The sequence below is a fragment of the Eulemur rufifrons genome, chromosome 6, assembly GCF_041146395.1.
Source record: "Eulemur rufifrons isolate Redbay chromosome 6, OSU_ERuf_1, whole genome shotgun sequence".
Lineage (NCBI taxonomy): Eukaryota > Metazoa > Chordata > Mammalia > Primates > Lemuridae > Eulemur > Eulemur rufifrons.
Window position 1 is genome coordinate 12,153,137 of NC_090988.1, and position 24,094 is coordinate 12,177,230.

At 39.4% G+C, this 24,094-nt stretch overlaps 1 protein-coding gene across 1 annotated transcript; it reads left to right on the top strand.

Annotated features, from left to right (window-relative positions):
- Positions 1-16,805: 16,805 nt before the first annotated feature.
- Positions 16,806-17,798, top strand: OR10G6 (olfactory receptor family 10 subfamily G member 6). Its single transcript, XM_069470459.1, has one exon. It carries the CDS (start codon positions 16,863-16,865, stop codon positions 17,796-17,798), a length of 936 nt encoding a protein of 311 aa, XP_069326560.1. The 5' UTR covers positions 16,806-16,862.
- Positions 17,799-24,094: the final 6,296 nt, after the last annotated feature.

Here is a 24,094-nt window from a genome sequence, read left to right on the forward strand (position 1 = left end):
TTCCTGCACAGGCATCATCTTATGATAAAAAATAAGCAATATTTTGTGTACAACAACATACATTTTTCAGTATTCCGATTTCTAATTGTTTCTACAAATATACCTTGATAAAATATGGAACCTGCATATTTGTGTACTATGTGATGTGAGATTCACTATTGAATCAGTTTTAAATGAACCAAGCTTACACACCAGCTCTAAAAGCCATTATGATTCTCGCAAAGAAGAGGTCTTATTAAATAACCTCAGGACATTAGTCAGGTTTTCTGTGATTAAACAGGGAATGCTGGTGGTAAAGGAAAAGAAACAACACCCACACATCAAAAATGTGATCTGAAACACTCTCCATCTAATGTAGACTTCCAAGCACATAACAGATGTGTAGTACAAAGCTTTGCACTTACATGCTGGTACTAGGCTGTTCTTGCAGGGCTTTATCTGGGAGAAGAGATGGAACCCTCTTTCTTCTTTGTACTAATGCTTTCATTTTCTTTTGAGAAAAAAAAAAAATAAATAAATGACGACCATGTGGTTTGTAAAGGAAGTAAAAGTTGATTTTCAGTCCAGTTCAACAAATTTTGTATCGCCCATCTTAGCCTATCAAGGAGCCTACAGTTTCATTATGCAGATAAAAATATAACATCTAAAATAAAAAAGTTTAAAAAAAAAAGGACAGTAAATGTAAAAAGTACTATAGGCAGTCTTTTTTATTTAAGGTCAGTGAATAAAGAGGTTAAATTTTGATCAGAGTATTTGGGAAGAAGACCATCATAACCATTGTTGTTGATTATGTGTCCAGCCCTATGCTCACGGCTGGATGTGGAATCTCTTATTTATACCCCAAAGTGTCATCAGAGCAGCCACTCCTCTATTTCATAGGCAGGTGAGGTCCCAAACTGGCCTTCAAGGAAAGACAAGTAAAGGGGAGGAAAAAAGAGTTAAATCAAAGACACAGACACTAGTTCTCACATAAAATATTAATGAACCTTTACATTTGTTTTAAATTTAAATGTTCACACATCTAGGAATCCCTCCTTCCAAAAAAAATTTTTTTTGCTATAACTTAAAAATAAGAGTTTTGCTTTTATCCTCCCAAGGTGTTATATAAATATAATTCAAGTACTCTGTCTCTAATGACCTAAAATCTGTGATAAATGAGGTTTCATTCAACTTGAATTATCCAGATAATTACTCTCTAAATTCAATCTTACATAATTAACACCTCTAAAAACAGCCACTAGACATACCTGAGTAAACAAACACTATAGTCACAAACAGCCATGAGTGGAGTTTAGGCTGTCTCACCAAAGACATTCTTCCTGCTATAGTCTCTCACCTTATCCTGGCCAGAGGTTTAACCCACTGTCTGGGAGCCTAGGCCAGCCATGCATGGAAAGTGGATGTTTTTCCAACAGTAACCATATGACACTAACTAGCTGGCTCAGTGTCACTATTCCATCACATGATTTATAAATAGTACCATGACCACAAGGAAAAAAAATGGCCAAATATCAGAATGTCATGCTGGGGAGAGGGGAAGTAGATGGACATGGCTAGAAACACCAAAATTAATTCCCAAGAGAGTTGAACAACCCAAGTGCACTAGCTTAGGGAACACTTCCAAAGAAACCTGACCCAGATGGGAATCCTTTGGCCACTCCTTAGCTGTGTTTATCCCAAGGAACTGCTACAAGTTGCTGCCTGCATCCTTCCTCCCAGCTTTGACAGGGAATATGCCCACTGTCCCCAAGCCCACACTGATATCCAGACCCCTCTCCAGCCAGCCAAATCCCCAGGGCCAGAGGAGGACCTCAGGGCGAGAGACCCTGCCTTGGCCCTTGTCACCCTCCACCACAGCCCACGGACTCCACCCAGCTCAGATCTAGGCCCAACCAAACCTCCATGTTGCCATGGTGACCACAGTCAGTAGGGCATGTCCGCACCTCCAACTCTGACCACCACCTCTGAGACTCGAAGTTGATCAGGGACCTCTGTGCTAGAGCAGTAACCCCACCCACTATCCCCCAAAATTACCTACCTCAGAGCAGGCACGCCTGGGCCAGGTTGGGGGACTGAGCCCAAGGGCCCCACAGCCCAGCTGCCTACCTGCATCAGTGATGGCTGCTGCTCAGGGGCAGAGGCTGCTGGCCCTGAGGACTTCAGAGCGGACCCCACCATGGTGCAGTTGTGCCCAGGTGACCTCGAGTTCTGAGGGCTGAGCATAGGGTTGGACCAGGTCCCCATCTGCAGGCTGGGCTCCCTGCTGAAGGGAGGAGCCGGGCTGCTGATCCTCTGGCTGATGGAAGGTGGGTAGGTGGCTGCTGTGTATTTTCTCATGTTTCTGTTGTGTAATGGATAGAAAAGCAAAATTGTAATTGTAACACTTTGTGTTATATTTAACTACTTTGGAAAGTTAGAAAAGCATCATTTAATGAAAACATTAAGTTTTATACTGGAGATTTCTTTAAACTTAACTTTAGGCTTTTTTTAAAATAGAAAGATCATTAATAATTCATAAAAATCGGATTTATGTAACTTTTCAGAAACATAAACGTATAAAGATAGACAAAATTCAAAGATTTTCTTGAATTTTGTTATAGGATTTGGTCTCCAATTTAACAAAAACTGGAAGAGATTTCAAAATGAAAAAAACTAATATATCCCTGTTAAAGTGGGAATTTAAACATGAGGGAAAGCAAATAAAAATTCTAATCACAACTGAATAGACAAGAATTTAAAAGGATACACACATGATTAATAGGGGTACCTAGGGACAGAGTAGGGACTTTTACTTTTTGTTGCATACATGTGCATATTGTTTAATTTATATGAAATATGTATTACTTTCATTAATTGTAGATTTTTAAAAATTCTGCTCTTGTATTCCTTTTATTATAAGCAAATGAGTGCAAAAGGATTCTTTTATATCTTTTCACAGTGGTTCTCTACCAAGAGTGCATTAGAATCCTATAGATAACAATATTGTATTATATACTTAGAAATCTATAAAGATGATCTATATCATGGTAAGGGTCCCTGCTACAATGAAAAACAGAAGAATGCATCAGAATCAACTAGGGAGAGTTTCTGAGAATTATGCAGATGGCTAGGTGCCCAACTATACGACACTGAATTAGAAAGGTTTAGATTTGTACCCTTTAATACTCTGAAATTAAAAAAAAATATTTTTTTAAAAAAGAAATGTTTAGAAACCACCAAACTAGAAGACCTTTAAAGGTCTTTCCAGTCTTGACAGTATATTACTTACAAATAGTTAGTACACCTTCAGATTCCAACCACCAACAGATAACATGGAAAAAAAGCATCATTTGTATAAGATAGGTGAAGGTTCTCATCCCTGGCCCTATGCACTCAAATTATTGACCTAGAGAAACTCATAGGAAATAAACTGAAGATTAAAACATGTACAACTTCAACTTAAACTGTTTTGCTTATGGTTATTTTGACACAAAACCCGTCATATTTTGCTCCTACTAAGGCAGGAATTTGGGGAACTGGCTCTAAAATGAGCACACATTGTTGCAAAGGCGACAGGGAGGCAGTTTGGGGAGGGGCAGAGTTGCATATCATTATATTGGTTCTCTCTTTTTTTTGGATTTTGCAAATTATGTATATTTTTTTCCATAGAGAAAAGTAGCTGATGATGCTTTCCTGTCGAACTTTCAAATTATAATCATAATACTTTGCTTTTCAAACAAATAAAACCTTAGAGCCTAGTGCATCAATGGTTAATAGAGAACTGACCTCATTCTAAATAGGAAGAATCCCATTTAAAATATTCTTAGGGTTCTAAGAATTTCTGGTTACATTAATTTCAATTAGGAAATTAAGTATATTACGAAACATGTAAAAGCAAACCTAAAACAATCATAAGTGGCATTTCTCAGGAAGTCAAGTGTTAGCATTTTTCCCTAGTCTGGCACTTCAACTACATCAGTGGCTCTTGATCCTACTAGATCCAGTGCCCCTTTGTTATGTTAACGTCTACACATATACATTCATTTTAATTCCCACTAAATCACTGAGAAAAACTCATATGTGCCACAAAATTCCAAAGTGCCCCTTAGAGGTCAGTACCACTCCATTGTGAACCACTGGTCTACATGAACTTTCAGTAGTGCCTACATGCATAGTCTTACAGATTCTCGCCCCGGGTTAGGAGAATCATTACTGGTCCCTGAACTCAAGCTAAAGGTTCTTGGATATGAAAACTACTTTGAACTAAAAACTTTAGCACACTTCAAACCCAGAAGCTGCTAGTAAGAAAGTTTACCTACAACCGTTTATCTGTTACAAAAAAGTATACAATCAAGTTATTTTTACATCTGTAGTAAAGAATTAAAGACAGTCATACTGATAATTCTACCTTCTCTACCTACCTCCCCTAAAAAACACTTCCCCCCAGGTTTTCTAGGTAATCAGGGTTAAACTGTGAAGGTATACCCGTTCTCTTTTATCCACACTAATGCAAAAATGCACTGATGCAAATCATCCTAAAGTCATTTATATATGACATTGAAAAGTATTATAGTTTTATGTGGCAGAATATCTTTGTAATTAAATTTTCATTAGGCACCTGTTAAAACGAGTTTACGTTTCCTAATCAACCCAGTGACTAAAGCATATGTCTTCTGGGGACAGATCGGAAAGAGTACTGAATTTAAGAGAACTTGCTGAGCACTGGGAAAAAAGTGATCTAAGTATTTCGGTAAGTTTCAATAAATAGGGTTTGGATATAGAATCTATTGTGGGACTAAATATTTTCCATACCTTCGTAGAGATTTTATTATTAAATTAACACATCATTCATAGAAATATCATAGCCATAGGTATAACCTCACTGTAAATAAAGATGAGGACTTCACTTTACATAAAAGGATTCTCAGCTTACAAGAAAGTCATCACAGGATTCCTTTGAACATAAAAAAATCCTATGATTTAAAAAGGCCATTTAAAAATGAATGAATAAATTAATCATTGAGTATCCATTCAATTTCTACACATTACGAAAGACTTTTAAAATGTCCCTTGAAATAGTAATTAGACATAATAGGTAAAAGGGCCATTTTAATAGAAATTTAGCCTGTTTCTCTACTTCAGATTTCAATAATTTAATTAATAGTGCCCAAAAGAAATCAATATTACATTTTTTATTATCTTATCTGGTTACCTTCTTTCATATCTAAATTTGGTGGGAAAAAATGACCTTATCCATGCACAGACACTACCTTATGACAAAAAATAAGCAAAGTTTTGTGTATAACAAAACATTTCTTTTTCAGTAGTCTGATTTCTAATTGTTTCTGCAAATACACTTTGGTAAAATATGGAACCTGGGTACTTTGTGTACTTTGTGATGTGAGATTCACTTTTAAATCCATTTTAAACCAACCAACCATACACACCAGCTCTAAAAGGCTTTATGATTCTCACAAAGAAGAGGTCAGGACAAAAGTCATATTTTATATTATTAAACAGAGAATGCTGATGGTAATCGGGGGTGGGGGGGAATCCTACATAAAAAATAATGTGATGTCAAAAACTCTTCATCTAAGATAAAGTTCCAAGCACCTACAAAAAGTGTAGTACTAAGCCTTGCACTTACCCCCTGGTATTAGGCTGTTCTTGCAGGGCTCTGTCCAGGGGAAGAGATGGAACACTCCTCCTTCTTTCTACTACTGTTTTCATTTTCTGTTGAGAAAAAATAAATAAATGAAGACTACATGGTTTATAAAGTAAGTAAATGTTGATTTTCAATTCAATTCAACAAGTTTTCTATTACCCATCTTTGGCTATCAAGGAACCTACAATTTCATTATGCAGATAAATCTATAACAGCTAAAATAGAAAAGTTCAAAAGAATAGGATAGTAAGTGTAAAAAAGTGGTATAGGCAGTTAGTGTTTTTTTTTTTTTTAATTTTTATGGTCAGAGAATAAATAGTTTAAATGTTGATCAGAGTATTTGGGAAAAACATCATTGGCATCATTATTATGCTGTTTACATGTCCAGCCCTATGCTCAAGGCTACATATGGATTTCCTTATTTATACCCCAAAGTGCCATCAGAGTAGGTACTACTCTATTTCCTAAGCAGGAGAGGTCCCAAACTGACCTTCAAGGAAAGACAAGTAAAGGGGAGAAAAACACAGTAAAGCAAAGCCACAGAGACTACTAGTTCTCACATGAAAATTTAATGAACCTTAAAATTTTGTTTCAAATTTAAATGTTCACACATATTGGAATCCCTCCTTCCAAATAGATTTTTTTTTTTTGCTATAACGTAAAAAGAATAGTTTCATTTTGTTTTTCTAGTTTGTATATAAATACAATTCAAGTACTCTGTTTTCAATGACCTCAAATTTGTGGTAAAATGAGATTTTATTCAACTTGAATTATCCAGACAATTACTCTCTAAATTCAATCTTATATAATTAAAACCTCTAAAACCAGGCACTACATGAGTAAAACTAACACTATAGTCATTCTAACAGTGTAGTCACAAACAGCCATGAGTGGAGTTTAGGCTGTCTCACCAAAGCCATTCTTCCTGCCAAAGTCTCTCACCTTATCCTGGACAGAAGTTTCACCCACTGTCTGGGAGCCTAGGCCAGCCATGCATGGGAAGTGGATGTTGTTCCAATAGGAACCATATGAAACTAACTAGCTGGCTCAGTGTCACTATTCCATTGCGTGATTTATAAAGGCAGTCCCTTATAAGGGCCACCACCACCACAAGGAAAAAAATGGGCAAATATGGGAATGTCTTATGCTAGGGCCTGGGGAGGTAGAAGTACAGGGCTAGAAATACCAACGGAAATCCACACCTCCAACCCTGACCACCACCTGCAAGACCCACAGTCATCCAGACTTACTCGCTGGGCGTGGGAACCGCACCCCCCCTCTCCCCCCCCGTCCCCGCCCCAAATTAACGTCGGGCAACCGCACCTCAGGCCAGGCGAGGGGGCTGAGCCCAGGACCACAGCCCAGCCACCCACCTGCATCAGTGCCGGCTGCCGCTCAGGGGCAGAGGCCGCTGGCCCTTACGACTTCGGAGCTGGCCCCGCCAAGGGGCAGTGCCACCCAGGCCTCTTAGCTGATCCAAGGGCTGAGCACAGGGATGGAGAAGGGTCCCCGCTGCAGCCCGGCTCCCCCCCCAAAGGGAGGAGCTGAGCTGTGGATCTGGGAAGCTGTGAGTCTTTTCCTAGAAGAAGGAAAATAATTCAAAACTCTGCACAAGAACTCCAGGTAACTCCAGCAGCACCGGAGCGACACAGGAAACCGAAACCGTGGCGCAGCGGTAGCCAAGTGCGGGAGAATGCGGGAGACCCTGCCAGGAACGCCGCCGCTGCGAGCGGTGAGCGTTAAACTCCCGCGTCCTTCGCTTTGCGCGTGGCTGTGGCAAGTGCGGGGGGGCCCGTGCCAGGAGTGGGGGCCCCGGCGGCGGAGGGCACGGGGTCCCAGCTCAACCGCCTCATCTTTCTGGTCCATGTGCCTCCTGCAACGGACACTCTCGGAGGGTGCGCGGGCCAAAGCGATCGTGCTTAGGCAGGGAGAGAGGCTCCGCGTGCAGCCAGCGCGCCTCCCCTGAGGCCATGTGCCTTGTCCAGCGCTCTGCACAGCCACCTGGAGGGATGACAGCGGGGACTGCCAATCAGCGCCCTGGCCCCGCCCCTAGGCCCCGCTCCCTGCAGCCCTCCTCTGGCCTCTGCGCTGTGGCCCCAGCCTGCTTGCTCACTGGAGCATTTCTGCGCTGCTGGGCCCTGTGCATTGGCGAGAGGTGGCGACCTCACCCTGAGGGGAGGAGTTCCCTGGCTTTCAGCGGACTGCACAGCGGAGCGCCCCGCACCAGGCCAGGCTCCCCTAGCCTAGGGATGGAGTCGCTCATTGCAGAGTGCTGTGGCTGTGCAGATGTGGAAGCATCTCCTAACCTGTTATTCGATCCCCCATGCTGGCCTGTCCGGGTAACCCTGACCGGTTTCTGCAGCTGCCAGGCAGCAAGCCCTGAACACATTGGCACCAGCACAGATGTGGCAATAATTGTTTGCGGAGTGCAGCAGCAGGAGTGATCAGTCATTCGCGCTTCCTGAAGCCCTGTATCTGAGAAATGCGTTTTCATGATCGCACCGCATGTACTCAATAGTAAATTGGAATTCACTGATCAACACTTATGTGCACATATGGAAGTAAAACTCAATGGAAATCAAGTAGGTGGAATGGAGGAGGCGGCATGGGAAAATTCACAGCTAACGGGTACAGTGCACACTATCTGGGTGAAAGGCACACTTACAACTTTGACTCAAACTGTACAAAAGCAAATTATGTAACCAAAGCGTGTGTACCCCAGTAATATTCTGAAATTGAACACAGAAAGCTAGAAAGATAGAAATAAAAATGAACTTATTTAACCTCATATAACATATCTTTCAAATATGTACAACTATTATGTATCCATAATTATAAATAAAAATTAAAACCAAAATAACCTTAAAAATTATTGTTCTAAATGAAGAAACATTAAAGAATTGAAAATCAAGAATATGATTAGGATGCTCACTATTATTACCTCTTTAATCAGTAATGTATGTTATGGTCTGGGACTCAAGAAATGACCACCTAAAGACCGAATTGAGTCAAATTAGGAGTCTTTATTACCTGGCCAGCGACTACTCAGCAGCCTTGAGCTTTTGAAGCAGAAAGCTTTTATCATGAGTGAGAAATCACTGGGGCAGAGCAAGCATGATTACAGGGGCAAAAAGCAGCATTACATCACTCTCATGTCCTGGTGCAACAGGATCTGGGCAGTTTAGGGCTTGGTCATGCAGAACATGGGTGTTGTATTCCCACACTTGGGGCACTGTCTTTAGCAGGCAGTTTTACAGAAGCGAGATAGCAGGTTAATGATTTTTTGGCATGAAACTCACACTGTGACATTATAGAAATAGCTGACAATGTTAAGATTTTAGCCTTTAACATTATATGGCCAAAAGTTATAACAGTCAGTAGTCTTGAAGCTTTTGGCCCTTAACATTATTGAAGAGAGGAATTACTCTATCACATATCAATAATAAAGTGCTTGTGATTAAGAATGTGTCATATTTGTGCAGGGATAGAAAAGTTGACCAGAGACTAGATAGCCTATGAAACCATAAAACAGACCCATGGAATTTAGAGGACTTAGCGATTTAAGAAAAAATGATATGCAGATTTGGGGGCTTCACCATCTGTTACATTTTTATGAACTGTTTGTAAATGTGTCAATTTTCCTATACCAGTTTTAGTCCCTTCTATTTTTTGAAAATTTCTTCCAATTAGAGAGGAAGGGAAATTACTGTTTCAATTGGTGTCTCCCTGATTAATAGAGAAGGTGTCTATCTTTTTGTATGTTTATTGGCCGTTTGCACTTTCTCTTCTGTTACTTGCTGGTTCATATATGCAGTACATTCATTCTAGCAGGTTGTCTTTGATTTTTACTTAATTTGTAGGTGCTTTTAAAATAATAGAGATATTAATTCTTTCCTGTCATAAATGTGGGAAATATTTTTCCTACTCTATCATTGTAGAGTATTGTCATTGTATTTTGATTTTGATTATAGTGTCTTACCATGCAGAAGTTTTACATTTTTATGATGCTAAATTATCAACTCTTTTCTTTAAATATTCTAGTTTCCTTGAATTAATTAGGAATGTTTATCCCCATCTGGTTTATAAAACTTCTCCTTGCAGTATTTTATTTATTCTTATTTAAAGTTACTTTATTGAAAATAAGTATTCAAATAACATTAAAAATCTAAAAAAAAAAAAGTGCTCCAGTCTTATCTTCTAATAAAATCAAGTTGTTTCTGGTCCATGTTACTTTGTAATCTTTGACCATAAACAAATTCATTGTTTTATAATTTTGGAGAAATATTATCAATGATTTTATGTTGTACATAGTACATTATATCAGACATGGTTTTCTATTTTGCCCCAATTTACCCCCATAAAAACTACTCTCGTCTCTATTGACAGCTTGTTATGTCCTTCCAAATAGTTTTCCTTGCCTGTTAATTTACATACCAATATATAAGATAATGCAATATATATGTCTGCTATTTGTTATCTATTTATTTTCTATTGTTACTAAAAGTTTTATATATTTATGCTTAAGTATTGATGTGTATTATTTTCATGAATAGAGTAACCAGATTGGACTGTTGCACCCAAACACCTTTGTATTTTTAGTAGACAATGTCAGAATATATTACAAAAAGACTGTATAGTTCTCATTCTCTCCAGCAATTTTGATTTGTATTCTTTCCATTCATATTACAGCCAGAGTAAGTCTTCATTAATGTTAAGAAATGCCTTTATAGTTTCATTTTATCTTTATATCTTTATTCAACCTGTATTTTTATTATACATGAGGTTAGACAAAGATTATCTTTTTTTCTGTCAGGTAAATATCCAATTGTTCCAATCCTATTTACTGAACAATTCATTTATCATTTTTTCATATATTTATCAGACCAACATGGTTAAAGAAAATTCACTCATTCAACAAATATTTATTGATAACCTACTATGTGCTGGGCTTTGGGTGTTGGCAATTTAGGGGGAACAAAACAGATAAACACTCCTGTTCTGGAATTTACAACCCAGTCAATACTTGAACCAGTCCTTGGAGTACTGTATATTCTGTAACCCTGATTAACTTTTAATTTTCCTGTGATAGTAACATATATTTACAAGTTTGTATTATATTTCTTTTAAAATACATATGGTATTTTAAATTCCTATTCATAAATGGTCTCTTCAAAACATTTTGGTAATTTTCACATTCATTCTTTTTGTCCTTTTTCTTTAATAAAAATAAAGTGAGACATTTAGAAGTGCACAGAAAATAATGCAGACATATGTATACTTAGCACCAAATTGAAAAGATATTAATATTTTATCATATTTGCTTTAGATGCTTTTCTTTCAAAAAGAAAAGAGTGTTGCAGTTTCTCTCTAACCTTTTCCTGCCCTCCTGTCTCTGGCCCTGATTATCCCCTAGAAGTGAGTCCTTGGCACCGGAATTCATTCCAGAGGGGTCTGACCTCATACTGGGAGGAAGGAATGCTGCAGAGAGGCCAAGAAGAATCTGAACAGACAGGCCTTGCTGGCTTTTCTCCCTCAGTCTATTCCCATTAGATTATACCCCTTTGTCCAGCCACATTTCTACATGGCTGTCTATTCTTCCTCAAACCTAAGCATAAAAATAGACAGTTTTCCTGGGATCTTAATATCTTCATTTCTGAAGTTTCCCACGTCATATAATACTTTGATAAACACATTTGTTATGTTTTTCTCTTGTTAATCTCTCTTTTGTTATGGGAGCATCAGCCATGGGTGACCCTTATGATGGATGAGGAAAAATATCACACCTTTTTCTCCTTATATACTGATTTTCAGATTCAGGAATCTCAGTGAATCCTAAGTGGGAGAAATAAAAGGAAATTAACACAGAAACATGTCAGAGTGAAATTGCACAACATGAAAGACAACGTAACATAAAATGAGCCAGAGAAAACATTATCCATGAAGGAAGAAAAAATGGACTCTGACTCTTCCATGGCACAATGAAAGAAGACTATGAGAGGAAATTATTGCCATCTTAGAACTTTACACCCAGGAAACTCCTTAAAATAATGAAGACATTTTCAGATGAACAAAAACTGAGCATATTTGCAGCAAGAGGCTCTCTCCAAAGGACATCCTGTAAAAACATCTAACCTGGGGGTTTAAGGAAGACAGAGCTCTCTAGATGGCAACCCTACTGAGCTAGGAGAAAGAGTGTAGAGATAGAGCATCCTAATGTCTTTGTATTGTTAAGAAGGGCAGGAAGGATGTTGATTAATTTAGATATTCTAAGTTCTCTGTGTTAAAATGTCAGGGGTGATTACTATGTGTCCTGGAAATGACCTACTTGCTATGTATCTTGCTATGTATGTAAGTGTTTGATGTCCATCTTTTATCTGTAGGTCTGAATTTCTGATGATGCCTGGGAAATAATTTCCTCAAATAAGTTTTTCCATGCTTTTAGCTCTTCAACCTCAGGGATACCTATAATTCCCATGTTAGTATGCTCACATAGTCCCATATCTTTCTCAGTGATTCCTCAGACTTTTTAGTCCTCTTCTCTGCTTCTTTAAATGACTGGGTTATCGTGAGAGCCTTGTCTTCAAGCTCTGAGACTCTTTCATCTCCTTGGTTTAGGCTATTTTTAAAGCTTTCAACTGTGTTTTGAAATTTCCTGAAAGACTCTTTCATTTCTTTAAGTTCTGTTATATTCTTTCTTACCTTGTCTAGCTCTCTAGTGACTTGTTTTTTCCCACTGATTTCCTGAAATATTTTTTGGCTTCTTTTTGTTGTTTTTCAACTTTCTCTTCAATTGCAAATATATTAGTATATAATATTCCCATCAGAGACGTCACCGTACAGGAGAGCTCTTTGTGACATGGGAGGATTAGGCATTTGGGGTTTTAAATCTCTTTCATCTTCCATTCTAAATATAGACTTATCTATTAACAAAACCCCAAATCTAAATTAAGCTCAGTATCATGAGGAAGTGCAGAAAAACTGGGAAATCATATCCTTGCAATAGTGAAATGTACTAATAAATATTAATGCAAGCTAAAGTACTTGATACTGACTTTGTGTGATCCCTTAAGTGGAGAATGGCTCATTCAAAAAATGACCAAGTGCAATGTTGTGTTTCACAATATGCTACCTAAGCATTACACTCCAGCAATAGATCAAAGTAAAGCATTAAAACATACTAAACATAGACAACAAATATTTTAACAAATATTTTTTGATCTATAGTTTGCCCAGCACTAGTTCAGAGCTACGAGCACCTCTATTCTCAGAGTTTGGTGAATCCATATCATTTTTCTTCATAGACTTGTATGAAATTTTATCTACTAATTAAGCTGTATTAGCATTCACCTCTGGAAAAGTCCTTATTCTTTTGGATGATTTCTCAAAATGTCCTTCCAGCTCTAACCTAAGTGTGTTTGACTTTTCAGGGATTGCTGCAGTTTTCATATTCCACCTAGTTCACTCTCCTATTTGCATATTGGACGATCTAGACAGTTCTGCCTGAAATAGTGTTGCCTATCGTATGCAATGTTCTAGTGATATACTCCTGAGTTAAATTCAGAGGGTACATTTTAAGTAATTAACACATGGCATTCATGTGGTAGCTTTGGCATTAAAGTTGTTTCAAATTCCATGCCTGCACCTTTATGGGATAAGTGAACAAGTCATCATCATTTCCAATTTATAGATGAGAAAACTAAAACCCAGAGAAAGGGAAGAGGCTTCCTGACTCCTAATCAAGTATTAATACATATTCTTAGCAGGATCCTATGCTACAGGGACACTATTAACAAGTAGGTAAGCCTCTCGGAATACCTGTAGTTCAGGTTTTGCTGTTAATAATGCCCACTGCAGCTTACTTCCACGTAAGTTAATTGCCCCGAACGGTGGAACAGAAGTGATGTCAGACCCCTTGTCTCCCACCCCATGGAGACTAGAGGAAAGAAGAAGCTGCTTGCCAGAAAGTGAGCCTCCAGAGGTCAAAACCTAGGAGCACTGCTGCCAATAGTTTCAAAAGGGCTAAAAAGGGGACGGGTGAGCCCACAGACACAGTGAAGAGCAAGAAGAAGGTGAGGCCAGCAGCAGGCAATGGCCTCACAGTGGATTCACCCCCAGGTAGTGGGCTCCCACCGAGGAAACTTCAAAAGGGAGGTAGAGGTGTAGTCATAGAAGTTCTTCTGAGATATATATTTTTAAAAGTATGTTTGTGATGTCGGGAACAGAGAAGGCATGTTAGGTCCTCCTAATGGCATTATGCTTACAGATAACCTGGGGTGGGGGATGTCTCTGTGCTCTGCTTACCAAAAGCCAGCCAACCTCTCAGGGTTTTCTGACACACATGAGTTTCAGGATCTACCTTAAGCCTAGTTCAGGGTTTGAGATGGTCCAGTGAAGCTAGTATATGGGAAGTAGTGTCCTTTTCTCCCAAGACTTCTTGTGAAAGTTGCTTCTTTTCCCATTACACAGATAAATATATCATATGTTGATAATATAATGTGGTACTTACTAAAATGTATGTGCCAAATAATTGGAGCAGTTTTAGTTGTGAATGCTTAAAGCGAGAGTGTTTTTTCTATGTTCCGAGAAGAAAAAAATATTATTTATCTGTAAAGAAAATTAAATTAGAAATATGAATGAGAAGTGAGATGTCAAGGTAGCAGGGTGGCAACAAAAATGTTATGGTATAGAAGAGAATTGATTTTCTTTGTGTAAGAACACAATTTAAAATGAGAATTGATATAGATTTGGAACAGATTTTTTTTTTTTGGTGGGAAATCTAAACCTACCCCCCACACTTTATTTAAATAAGAAGCTGAGACAAAAAATTTTAAGGTATTTTCTTAAAATAATATAGCTAGTAAGTAGTGATGGTCTCAGTACAGGAATTCTTATGATTTTGGAAGCCACATTGTAAGACTGGACTGATTTTCCTGGCTGCAGTGTCCAGCTAATAGGGATATCCAGACAAAGGGAAATACATTTATCCAATACTATTTGAGAACTTTTCTGTGAAAGGTATGCTACAAACTCAGGATGAAAAGACAAGTGAGACACAGCCCCTGGAGGAACTCACAGCCTCCTGGGGAGATGAGGCACACACAAGAGTAAATTGCAACATACTCCTAGGAAAGCCCACCTAGAAACTTGAATGAAGTGCTGTGGAGGCTGCACAGAAGGGGTGACCGTGGGGGAAAGGGAAGAAAGGCTTTACCAAGTAGGTAACATCTGATCGGGATCTTGAAAGATTAGTAGAAGCTTTCAGACACCAGAGGAACAAGGTCATTTCGGATTAAAGGGGCTCATGTGTAAGGAAATAGAAAAAAATGTTTGGTTAGAGCCCCAGTGTGGGATGGAGTGCTGAGCGGAGGCTGGAGAAGTAGGTTGAAGGTGGACTTCCAGGCTCTCTGCTCGCAGATTGCACTTTCCCCCTGGGCAGTGTGTACCGCTAAAGGTTGGTTATCAAAGAAGGGCCTAGGAAATCACTAAGAATTGCCTCAGAGATTGTTTTTAAATAGGTACTATAGATACATTTTAAGAGGTTGTTTAGTTTCTATGCAATTTAAACCCTTATTTAGGGTGACTGACCGACTGGGTTTACAGAGACTCTCCTTGTTTACAGCACAGAAAATCCCGAGTCCCAGAAATTGCTCAGTCCCAGCAAACTTATTTTCACTGAGAAGAGTAGTCTACAAGGCAGCAAAGATTACTGAGAGGTGGCAATGAGGGAAACACAGTGATCCATAGTGTAAAAGGGGGAGAGAACGTAGCCAGCTGGCAAACAGAGCTGCATCTGTGGCCCCCACCCACGAGGAGTCCAGCTGGAAGCCCGATTTCATTCCATACCCTCTGAAGACTTTTGAGTCATTCTGGGTTGCCCCTGAGCCTTTGTGAAGGCGATACACCATTTGGATGTTTGCCTCCAGCATGTAAACAGGCTATTAGAGCAAATATTGGTGGGCAGAAGGTGACACAAGGAAGAACACCTCATGTGGCCTCTCAGTGTCTGGGAAGGCTCTGGCACCTCTCAGCCATTTCCTCGACTTCTTCCTTTCCCTGTGGCCGATGCCATTCACCAGAGGTCCTGGGAGAAGAGGCCGTTTGTGATGCTGCTTCAACTGTAGAGTGCTCTCATCTATTAATATTAGTGAGCAGCTCACCGGAAGCCACCGGTTCACTTCAAATCTGAACCATAAGTAGGACTGCAACACATATCTGATGGAAAATAATAGCTAATGCTTATTGAGTGCTACCATGAATTATGTGAATTAATTTATTTAATCCTTACAAGAATCCTATGAAGTAGGCACTATTATTGTCCCTACGTACATTGCAGAAATAGGTAAAAAATGTGAAGTGGGTTTTCTGAGAATACCAATGAGTAAAAGTGCAAGGGCCAGATTTTCTAACTCAACAAGACTTTAGAGTCCATGCTCATAAGATACAACGTACAGTGCTCTACTGTATGGACAGACGGATGGATGGATAGGCAGAAGGGCTGTAGTTATCCAGAAGTGCAGAAAATAGAAGACAACCAGATGCCTTGGGGCCAGGATTTTGTACTGCTTCACTATTGTGAAGGATTTTAAATAGCATGTGAATTTTTATAGAAAATTTTTGAGAACAGGTATTTCTAGCTAAAACTTCAGAGATCCTGAATATATTAGGTTCAGTGTGCAGCCCAGATAGTATTTTTTAGAATCTGCACAATTTTTTATTGGGCATACTTAGATTAGGAAATAATAACAACTGTCACGTGCCTAGAAAATAACTAGGATACACTTAACTCTCTGGTATACAGATCAGAGACCAAACTGAAGGAAAACAACACAACAGATACTTCTTTATCAGTTAATTTAGATTTTATGTGATTTATATAATCCTGCTTCTTCCTGATTGAAAAGCTCTCTGTGTGTGGTCTTTCTTTCACTCCCCTGAATTATATACACCCAATCTGTTACTTTAACCTTGCAAGGAACAGCTGCTCCTGGGAACTAAGCAGAATCTCCTACTCAGGAGTTGTGGGGGAATGAGGAGAGAGAATGATAAAGAGCACAAAAGAGAGAGAGAGAGAGAAGAAGACATTGAGAGAGAGAAAGAAAGATTTTTTTCTGTCCGTATTTGGGAATGACACAGAATAGGTAAGCCATGCCTAGAGATTTTAGAGGGCACTGAGCATTTCCTTCTGCTACTTCGTTTGGCAGTTGTGAACAGCAAGGAAATGCCAAGGGAAAACCAGACTTCTGTGTCTCACTTCATTTTGGTAGGCCTGCACTACCCGCCACAGCTGGGGCTGCCACTCTTCCTAGCCTTCCTTGTCATCTACCTCCTCACTGTCTCTGGCAATGGGCTCATCATCCTCACTGTCTTAGTGGACATCCGGCTCCATCGCCCCATGTACTGGTTCCTATGTCACCTCTCCTTCTTGGACTTGACCATTTCTTGTGCTATTGTCCCCAAGATGCTAGCTGGCTTTCTCTTGGATAGTAGGGTTATCTCCTTTGGGGGCTGTGTAATCCAGCTTTTTTCTTTCCATTTCCTGGGCTGCACTGAATGCTTCCTTTACACACTCATGGCCTATGACCGTTTCTTGGCCATCTGTAAACCTTTACACTATGCTACCATCATGACCCGCAGAGCCTGCAACTCCCTGGCTTTGGGCACCTGGCTGGGAGGGACTGTCCACTCACTTTTCCAAACAAGTTTTATATTCCGGCTGCCCTTCTGTGGCCCCAATCGGGTAGACTACTTCTTCTGTGACATTCCTGCCATGCTGCGTCTAGCCTGTGCTGATACCACCCTCAATGAGCTGGTCACCTTTGTGGACATAGGCTTCCTGGCACTCACCTGCTTTCTGCTCATCCTCACTTCATATGGCTACATTGTGGCTGCCATACTGCGAATCCAGTCAGCAGATGGGCGCCGCAATGCGTTCTCCACCTGTGCTGCCCACCTCACCGTCGTCATCGTTTACAATGTACCCTGCACCTTCATTTACCTGCACCCTGGCTCACAGGAGCCCCTGGATGGGCTGGTAGCTGTCTTCTACACTGTCATCACTCCCTTGCTGAACCCCATCATCTACACCCTGCGCAACAAAGAGATGAAGTCCGCACTACGAAGGCTGGGGGGCCACAAGGAAGTGCAGCCTCACTGACTCCAGCCACCAGACTTGCAGTAGGCACCCAAATGCAGCACACAGGACAGGACATCGATAATTGGGAAGACTTAGGACAGAATGAGAAAGAAGGATTCACACAGGAAGTAGAGGATTTCCAGGTAGAGAAGTGGGAACCTAGGAAGTTCCACATTGTAACCTGCTCTCAAACATGATTTTCCATCTGTTTTCCTTCAGTACCCATGAAAATCAATCAGAGCAACTCAGCAAGGCATTTGCAGGAAAGATTCAAGATAAGTAAAATGTCCATATGGAAGCTCTATTTCTCTGTGGCATCCACCTACATGTATGTTATTGCTTCTCATCCCTGCACTGATACCTGTATACCTCTTCTCAGGCTATACATAACTTTCCTGCAAACTGTCTGATTTGACCTTGACAAAAATTATGTGAGTTAGGTATTATTATTATTCTCATGTAACTGTGGGGAAACTGAAGCTCAAGGAAGTAAGTGGCTTGTCCAAGATCCTTTTCTCTCCTTTTACCTTGAAAAAAAAAGATAGTAGATAACTTTGGACTTAAACTTGAGGGAGGAATTTCACCTCAATGTGAGGGAGGCATTACATGTACACTGCACTGTGACTTGTATAGGTCTAGTCTTCTGGGCTTGCACAGGGCTCCGCTTTGGATAAATTTACGTAGGTATAGTGAACAAGGATAAGCTTTCTTGCACTGCAAACACAGCCTGGTCTCCGTGATGCTTCCATAGATATTAATGAAGCAGAGCATCAGAGATGGTAAATGTATGTGCTACCACACTCCTGCATTGTTATGTAGCTTGTGGGTGTGAGTGTGGGCAGGGTGGGATGGTTGCAAGAAGATGAGTAAAAGTGACCTGAAGCCCATTCTAGTGACTGTTCTTGTAAGAATGTTGCCAGTGTCTAAATGTGGGTCCTTCACTCTCAGGACCTCCTGAGTTGCTTTTGTTGATGTTTCAAATATACATGGGCAAAGCCCAAAAAGATTACTGTATTTTCCAAACTCAATTCCAATTGTTAAAAACTAGGGATAATGGAGTAGAACTGATTTCTATGCACCAAGAGCTTTCTCAGAAGAAATATGTTTTGCCAGTGACTTTTCTCATTGTAATAGCAGAGATGTAAAGTTAAATATCAGAATAAGTATGAATAGGCAATCCAATTCAACTCAACACAAATTTATTCAGTATAACTCTCAAACCGGGACATTGTGGTGTATTCCAAATGAGATTATAATCTTATGAAAAAATCCATTTATATATGAGGTAGAGAGGGATAAATACATGACTATAAAATGAATAAGAAAGGATTGGTATAATTCAGTGTACATAAGTATTGTTCACGAAGAGAGAGGGAATTAGAGAGAGAGAGAGAGAGACAGATCATGAAAACTATAATTTATAAAGCTGGTTTTCTGGAAAATCTAAGATAATCTGTGGCTTAAAGGTCTTGTAAGATCTAGTCATCTAGAGCGGCAAATAGAATTTGTCATATGATGGGAACAACATAAACCCTAGGGACAATCCTAGGAGAATGCTCTAGAGAAGTCTAATTAACTGTCTTAGGAAAAGCAGCCCAAGGTAGTAACAAACTCTATTTGGCAAACACACAGAACTGCAGTGCCATGGACACATAAACACTCCAGGGCACAAAGGGAGGCAGAATTTAGGTAATAAGGCCTCTGGGACCAGAATAGAGACTACCTGGAAGTCAGATTAAAGCAAACACGAGCATTTTCTTTTTCATCAGGGCCAAGGACACATCACGCACAAAAATGAAGCATCGCATAACAAAAACTTCTTAATTGGTTGTTTTACTTTTAATAGAGAAATATAAAATACGTCTCATTATTCCATATTAAGAAAACTACCACATGAAAACACACCAAGCAACAACTTTTACTTTATGTTCTATCCACAGTTAAACAGCAGCAGTTCACAAAGATGTGGATTTATCTCTGAGTCCAGACTTTGAGCTCTCCATAAGAAAGAACTACATAGAGTAATATTTTTTAATGCAACTTCACCTGTTAAGAGGGTATTTTGTTTTCAGGTTTGTTTTGAGGTTATCTAAACCTGAGAATGAGAATAAAAAAAAAAAAGAAAGAAATCAGAAGAGAAAAAGTAGTGTTAGCCTGTGGGAATATTTCTCTACTCTTGAAAATATTACATATGAAGTATACTTTGGCTTCTTTCTACCTTTTGGCTTTGTATTTTAAAATTCAAATACATATGTTAATATATATCCAGATTTTATTAATATATGTTTGTTAGTACCGATTTTTTAATAACTGAAGCTTTAAAATACTTTTTAAAAACTGCTTCCTTCCTTGTGATTTCTTTTTCTTTCTTTTTACTTCAAAGTATTAAGAGTCCAGTACGAGACTCTCAGACAGGCACGGAGGGTGATTGGGAGAGAAGGGGAAAGCGAGGGGCTTGTCATGGGGATCTGAGCTACGACGGGGCTTTGGTAGCTTCTGGGGACTACGAGGGGGACAGGAAGTGTCAGCGCGCGGGACTGGCGCCAGCTCTGCCTAGGGGATCCCTTCTGCTCTAGTCCTGGGGAGGGAGGGGAGAAAGGAGAGAGCCCTGGTCTCGCCCCGCCCCTGGGCTTGTTACCGCGGGGACGGGGAGTGAGGGCTACTTTTGGCGGGAGTGGAGATCGGAGGACTCGGTGGTGCCCTGTCGAGCGGCCGCCAGTGTCCTCCTGTGCCGGGCTGTGGAACCGAGGGGCCGCGGCGGCCGTGGCTGTTGCACGTGTGGCTGCTGGATGCCGAGGAGGCGGCCGCAGGATGTTAGGGCAGCAGCCGCAGCAGCTGTACTCGTGGGCCGCGCTCCTGATCCGGGAGCGGAGCCGGCTCCTCACCTGCTACGTGCAGGACTACCTCGAGTGTGTGGAGTCGCTGCCCCAGGACATGCAGAGGAACGTGTCTGTGCTGCGAGAGCTGGACAACAAATACCAAGAAACATTAAAGGAAACTGATGATGTCTATGAAAAATATAAGAAAGAAGATGATTTAAACAAAGTTAAGGGGAGATAATGAAAAAACAATGGACAAAAGTACTGAAAAGACAAAAAAGGATAGAAGATGGGGTAATAAAGGCCATCCACGTCTTAAAGGGTTGTTTTTTACATAATTTCATTTATTTTCAGAAACTGTTTTAGGATGAATGCATAAGACTTTGCAATAATTTTTTTTTTTTTTTGTTGAGACAGAGTCTCACTCTGTTGCCCAGGCTAGAGTGAGTGCCGTGGCGTCAGCCTAGCTCACAGCAACCTCAAACTCCTGAGCTCAAGCGATCCTCCTGTCTCAGCCTCCCGAGTAGCTGGGACTACAGGCATGCGCCACCATGCCCTGCTAATTTTTTCTATATATATTTTTAGCTGTCCATATAATTTCTTTCTATTTTTAGTAGAGATGGGGTCTCGCTCTTGCTCAGGCTGGTCTCGAACTCCTGAGCTCAAACGATCCGCCCACCTCAGCCTCCCAGACTGCTAGGATTACAGGCGTGAGCCACCGCGCCCGGCCGCAATAATTTTTAATCATTAGTATTAATGGTGTATTAAAAGTTGTTGTACTTTGTGACCTTAATTTTCTGCACTGAAGTACCAAATATTTTAAACCAGGTAGTCTTCAGATCACCTGATGAAAGGAGCAGGGAACTGGGAGAGGGTGGTGTGAACATTATAAAAGCTTCACAAACCACGCCTATTTCATTTTCACGTAAAACTGCAATGTTGTTTGTTGGGTAAACACAGGAGTTTTGCTAGCATCTTAGTTCTATGTGCTTAAAAAATTTAGATATAGTTGGATTTCTCTGTAAGCATCAAATTATCTTGAGTAATTAAAAATATGGACACAATACCATTTAGAGCATCTTTTTCCCTATCCACATTTATACATATACTTGTTCACCTCTAGTCTTCCAGGAAATGAAAGAACTAGAGATAAGAATAATTTGGGATTCCACATGGAATAATGTGCTCTTATTAGAGTATTTGCTGCTGTCTTTTCCTCAGTAGCATTTTGATAATACTTGTCAGTAGCCCATTTGTAAATGCCTTGCTGCTGTTTCATAGATAACAATTAACACTAGTGCTTAATAAGGAAGTTCTTTTGTGCTTTGTTTTAAATGGGGACAGGTAACAGTAGTTAGGATATCAAAAATACTGCCATTGGCTTATATTGACACACTTTGGGTTGTGTAGTATCATGGTTCATGGTTGAGCTACTTAAAAACGCATCTTAATATTTTCCATGTGACCCACTGCTGGGATGGTTTGCCATAGGCCTACCAGTGGGGAAAAGGCATATACTGGTCTTTAAATATTACCTTTATGTCAAACAATTGTTTTAAGTAGTTTTGCTAGTGACTATTGTTCATTTCTATCCCAATCAGTGACTACACATTATTTAAATTACAGTGTATTTACCTTCTTAGCTTTCTGGTATTGGTGCTGTTTGATGTTTTCTCATTTGATGAACTAATTTCATTTTAACAATGCAATTAATAATGTATTTGTAAATTGAATTTTCCAAGATTCTATTATTTTAAGATTAAGCATCTTGGTGTATATATGTCCACATGTTTGGAGAAAATTTTGGTTTGGGGGGCAGTAGATTTACTAGCTCTTTAAATCTATGTGTAACATACTTTTTATTCTTCATTTCTTCCTAATCTGATGATCTGATACTTTTTGATTAACATGTGAAAAATCCTGTCTCCTTGTTTGGAAAAAAAATGTGTTTTCTTTTCTAGCTCTCCTGTGTTACTTTTAGGCATGTCATTTTATCTCATCTGGGTGTCACGTCATTCACCTGTAAAATCAGTTGTCTTAAATATCTCCAAGATTCTTTTGAAATCCGTAGTATTTGCACTGTAGTAAGGATTTAAATAATGAAATGACATATTTTTCTCTTTGAAAAAAAACCCAAAGTATTAAGGGGGTACAAATGTTTTTGCTACATGGATAGCTTTTATAATGCTTAAGTCAGGGCTATCAGTGTGCTCATCACCCAAATAGTGTTCATTGTACCTGTGAGGTAGGTTTTACTCCTCCTCCCTTCTTGATTTCTAATGATTTTTTCTTCTCTCTGTGCCTGTCGATTAGTTCCAAATTTTTAGAGAGTACATGTGGTGTTTGTTTTTCCATTCCTGAAATTTTTGACTTAGGATAATGGTCTCCAATTCCATCCAAATTGCTGCAAAAGACAGTAATTCATCATTTTTCATGGCTGAGTAGTACTCCATGATACATACATACCATATTTGGTTAATCCACTCAAGAATTGATGGGCACTTGGGTTGATTCCACACGTTTGCAATTGTGAATTGTGCTGCAATAAACATCAAAGTGCAGGTGTCCTTTTGATAAAATGACTTCTTTTCCTTTGGGTAGATACCCAGTAGTGCGATTGCTGGGTTGAATGGTAAGTCTGTATTTATTTCTTTGAGGAATCTCCATACTTTTTTTCCATAGAGGTTGTAGTAATTTGCAGTCCCACCAACACAGTATAAGCATTAATTTCTCTCTGCCTCCATGCCAGCATCTATTGTTTTTTGACTTTTTAATAATAATTATTACTAAAATACTTTTAAATATCCAGTAGGGCTGCTTTTCCACTCTTTTCAGATTATTTCTGGCTATTCTTTCATATTTGTTTATTTAAGTTGATTTCCATGTATTTTTTCAAGTAGCAAACAAACAAATATTTCTGGCATCTTATGTGAGCTCACATTCAATTAGAAATCATTTTAAAAGTAGTTACCATTCATAGTACATGTAGTCTTTCTTTCTTAAAATAAGATATGCCTATTCCTTTGTTTAAGTCTTCTTGTACACACCTCACTAGAATGTCTTACTTTGGGTTAATACATTATTTCCTGTCATGACCTGATAGACATTCTGTCTAAGTGTGTATATATCTGTTGAGATCACTTATGTAGTAATTCTTAAATTTTAATGCTCAGCAAGAACCCTGATTGCCCTTATTTCTAAATTCCTGGAGGACATTTCTGTTTACCACTGTCCACTTAATCTCTTCTGGATTCATTTTCTTCATCTGTAAAATGAAGTTAAGCAAGACGATCTCTAAGTTACCCTATATTTTGAAACTCAAAAATTTTTTAAATGTTCCATTTCTACCGTACCCATGAATGGTATGATAAATGAGTATACAGGTGGTCCCTGACTTATAATGGTTTGACTTTATGATGGTGTGAAAGAATTCTGTTTTTTCCCTTTCAGTACAGTATTCAATAAATTACACTATATATTCACCACTTTATTATAAAA

Bases quoted from the DNA above. Each gene is read 5' to 3' on its own strand.
- OR10G6 (XM_069470459.1), top strand. From the start codon at position 16,863: ATGCCAAGGGAAAACCAGACTTCTGTGTCTCACTTCATTTTGGTAGGC.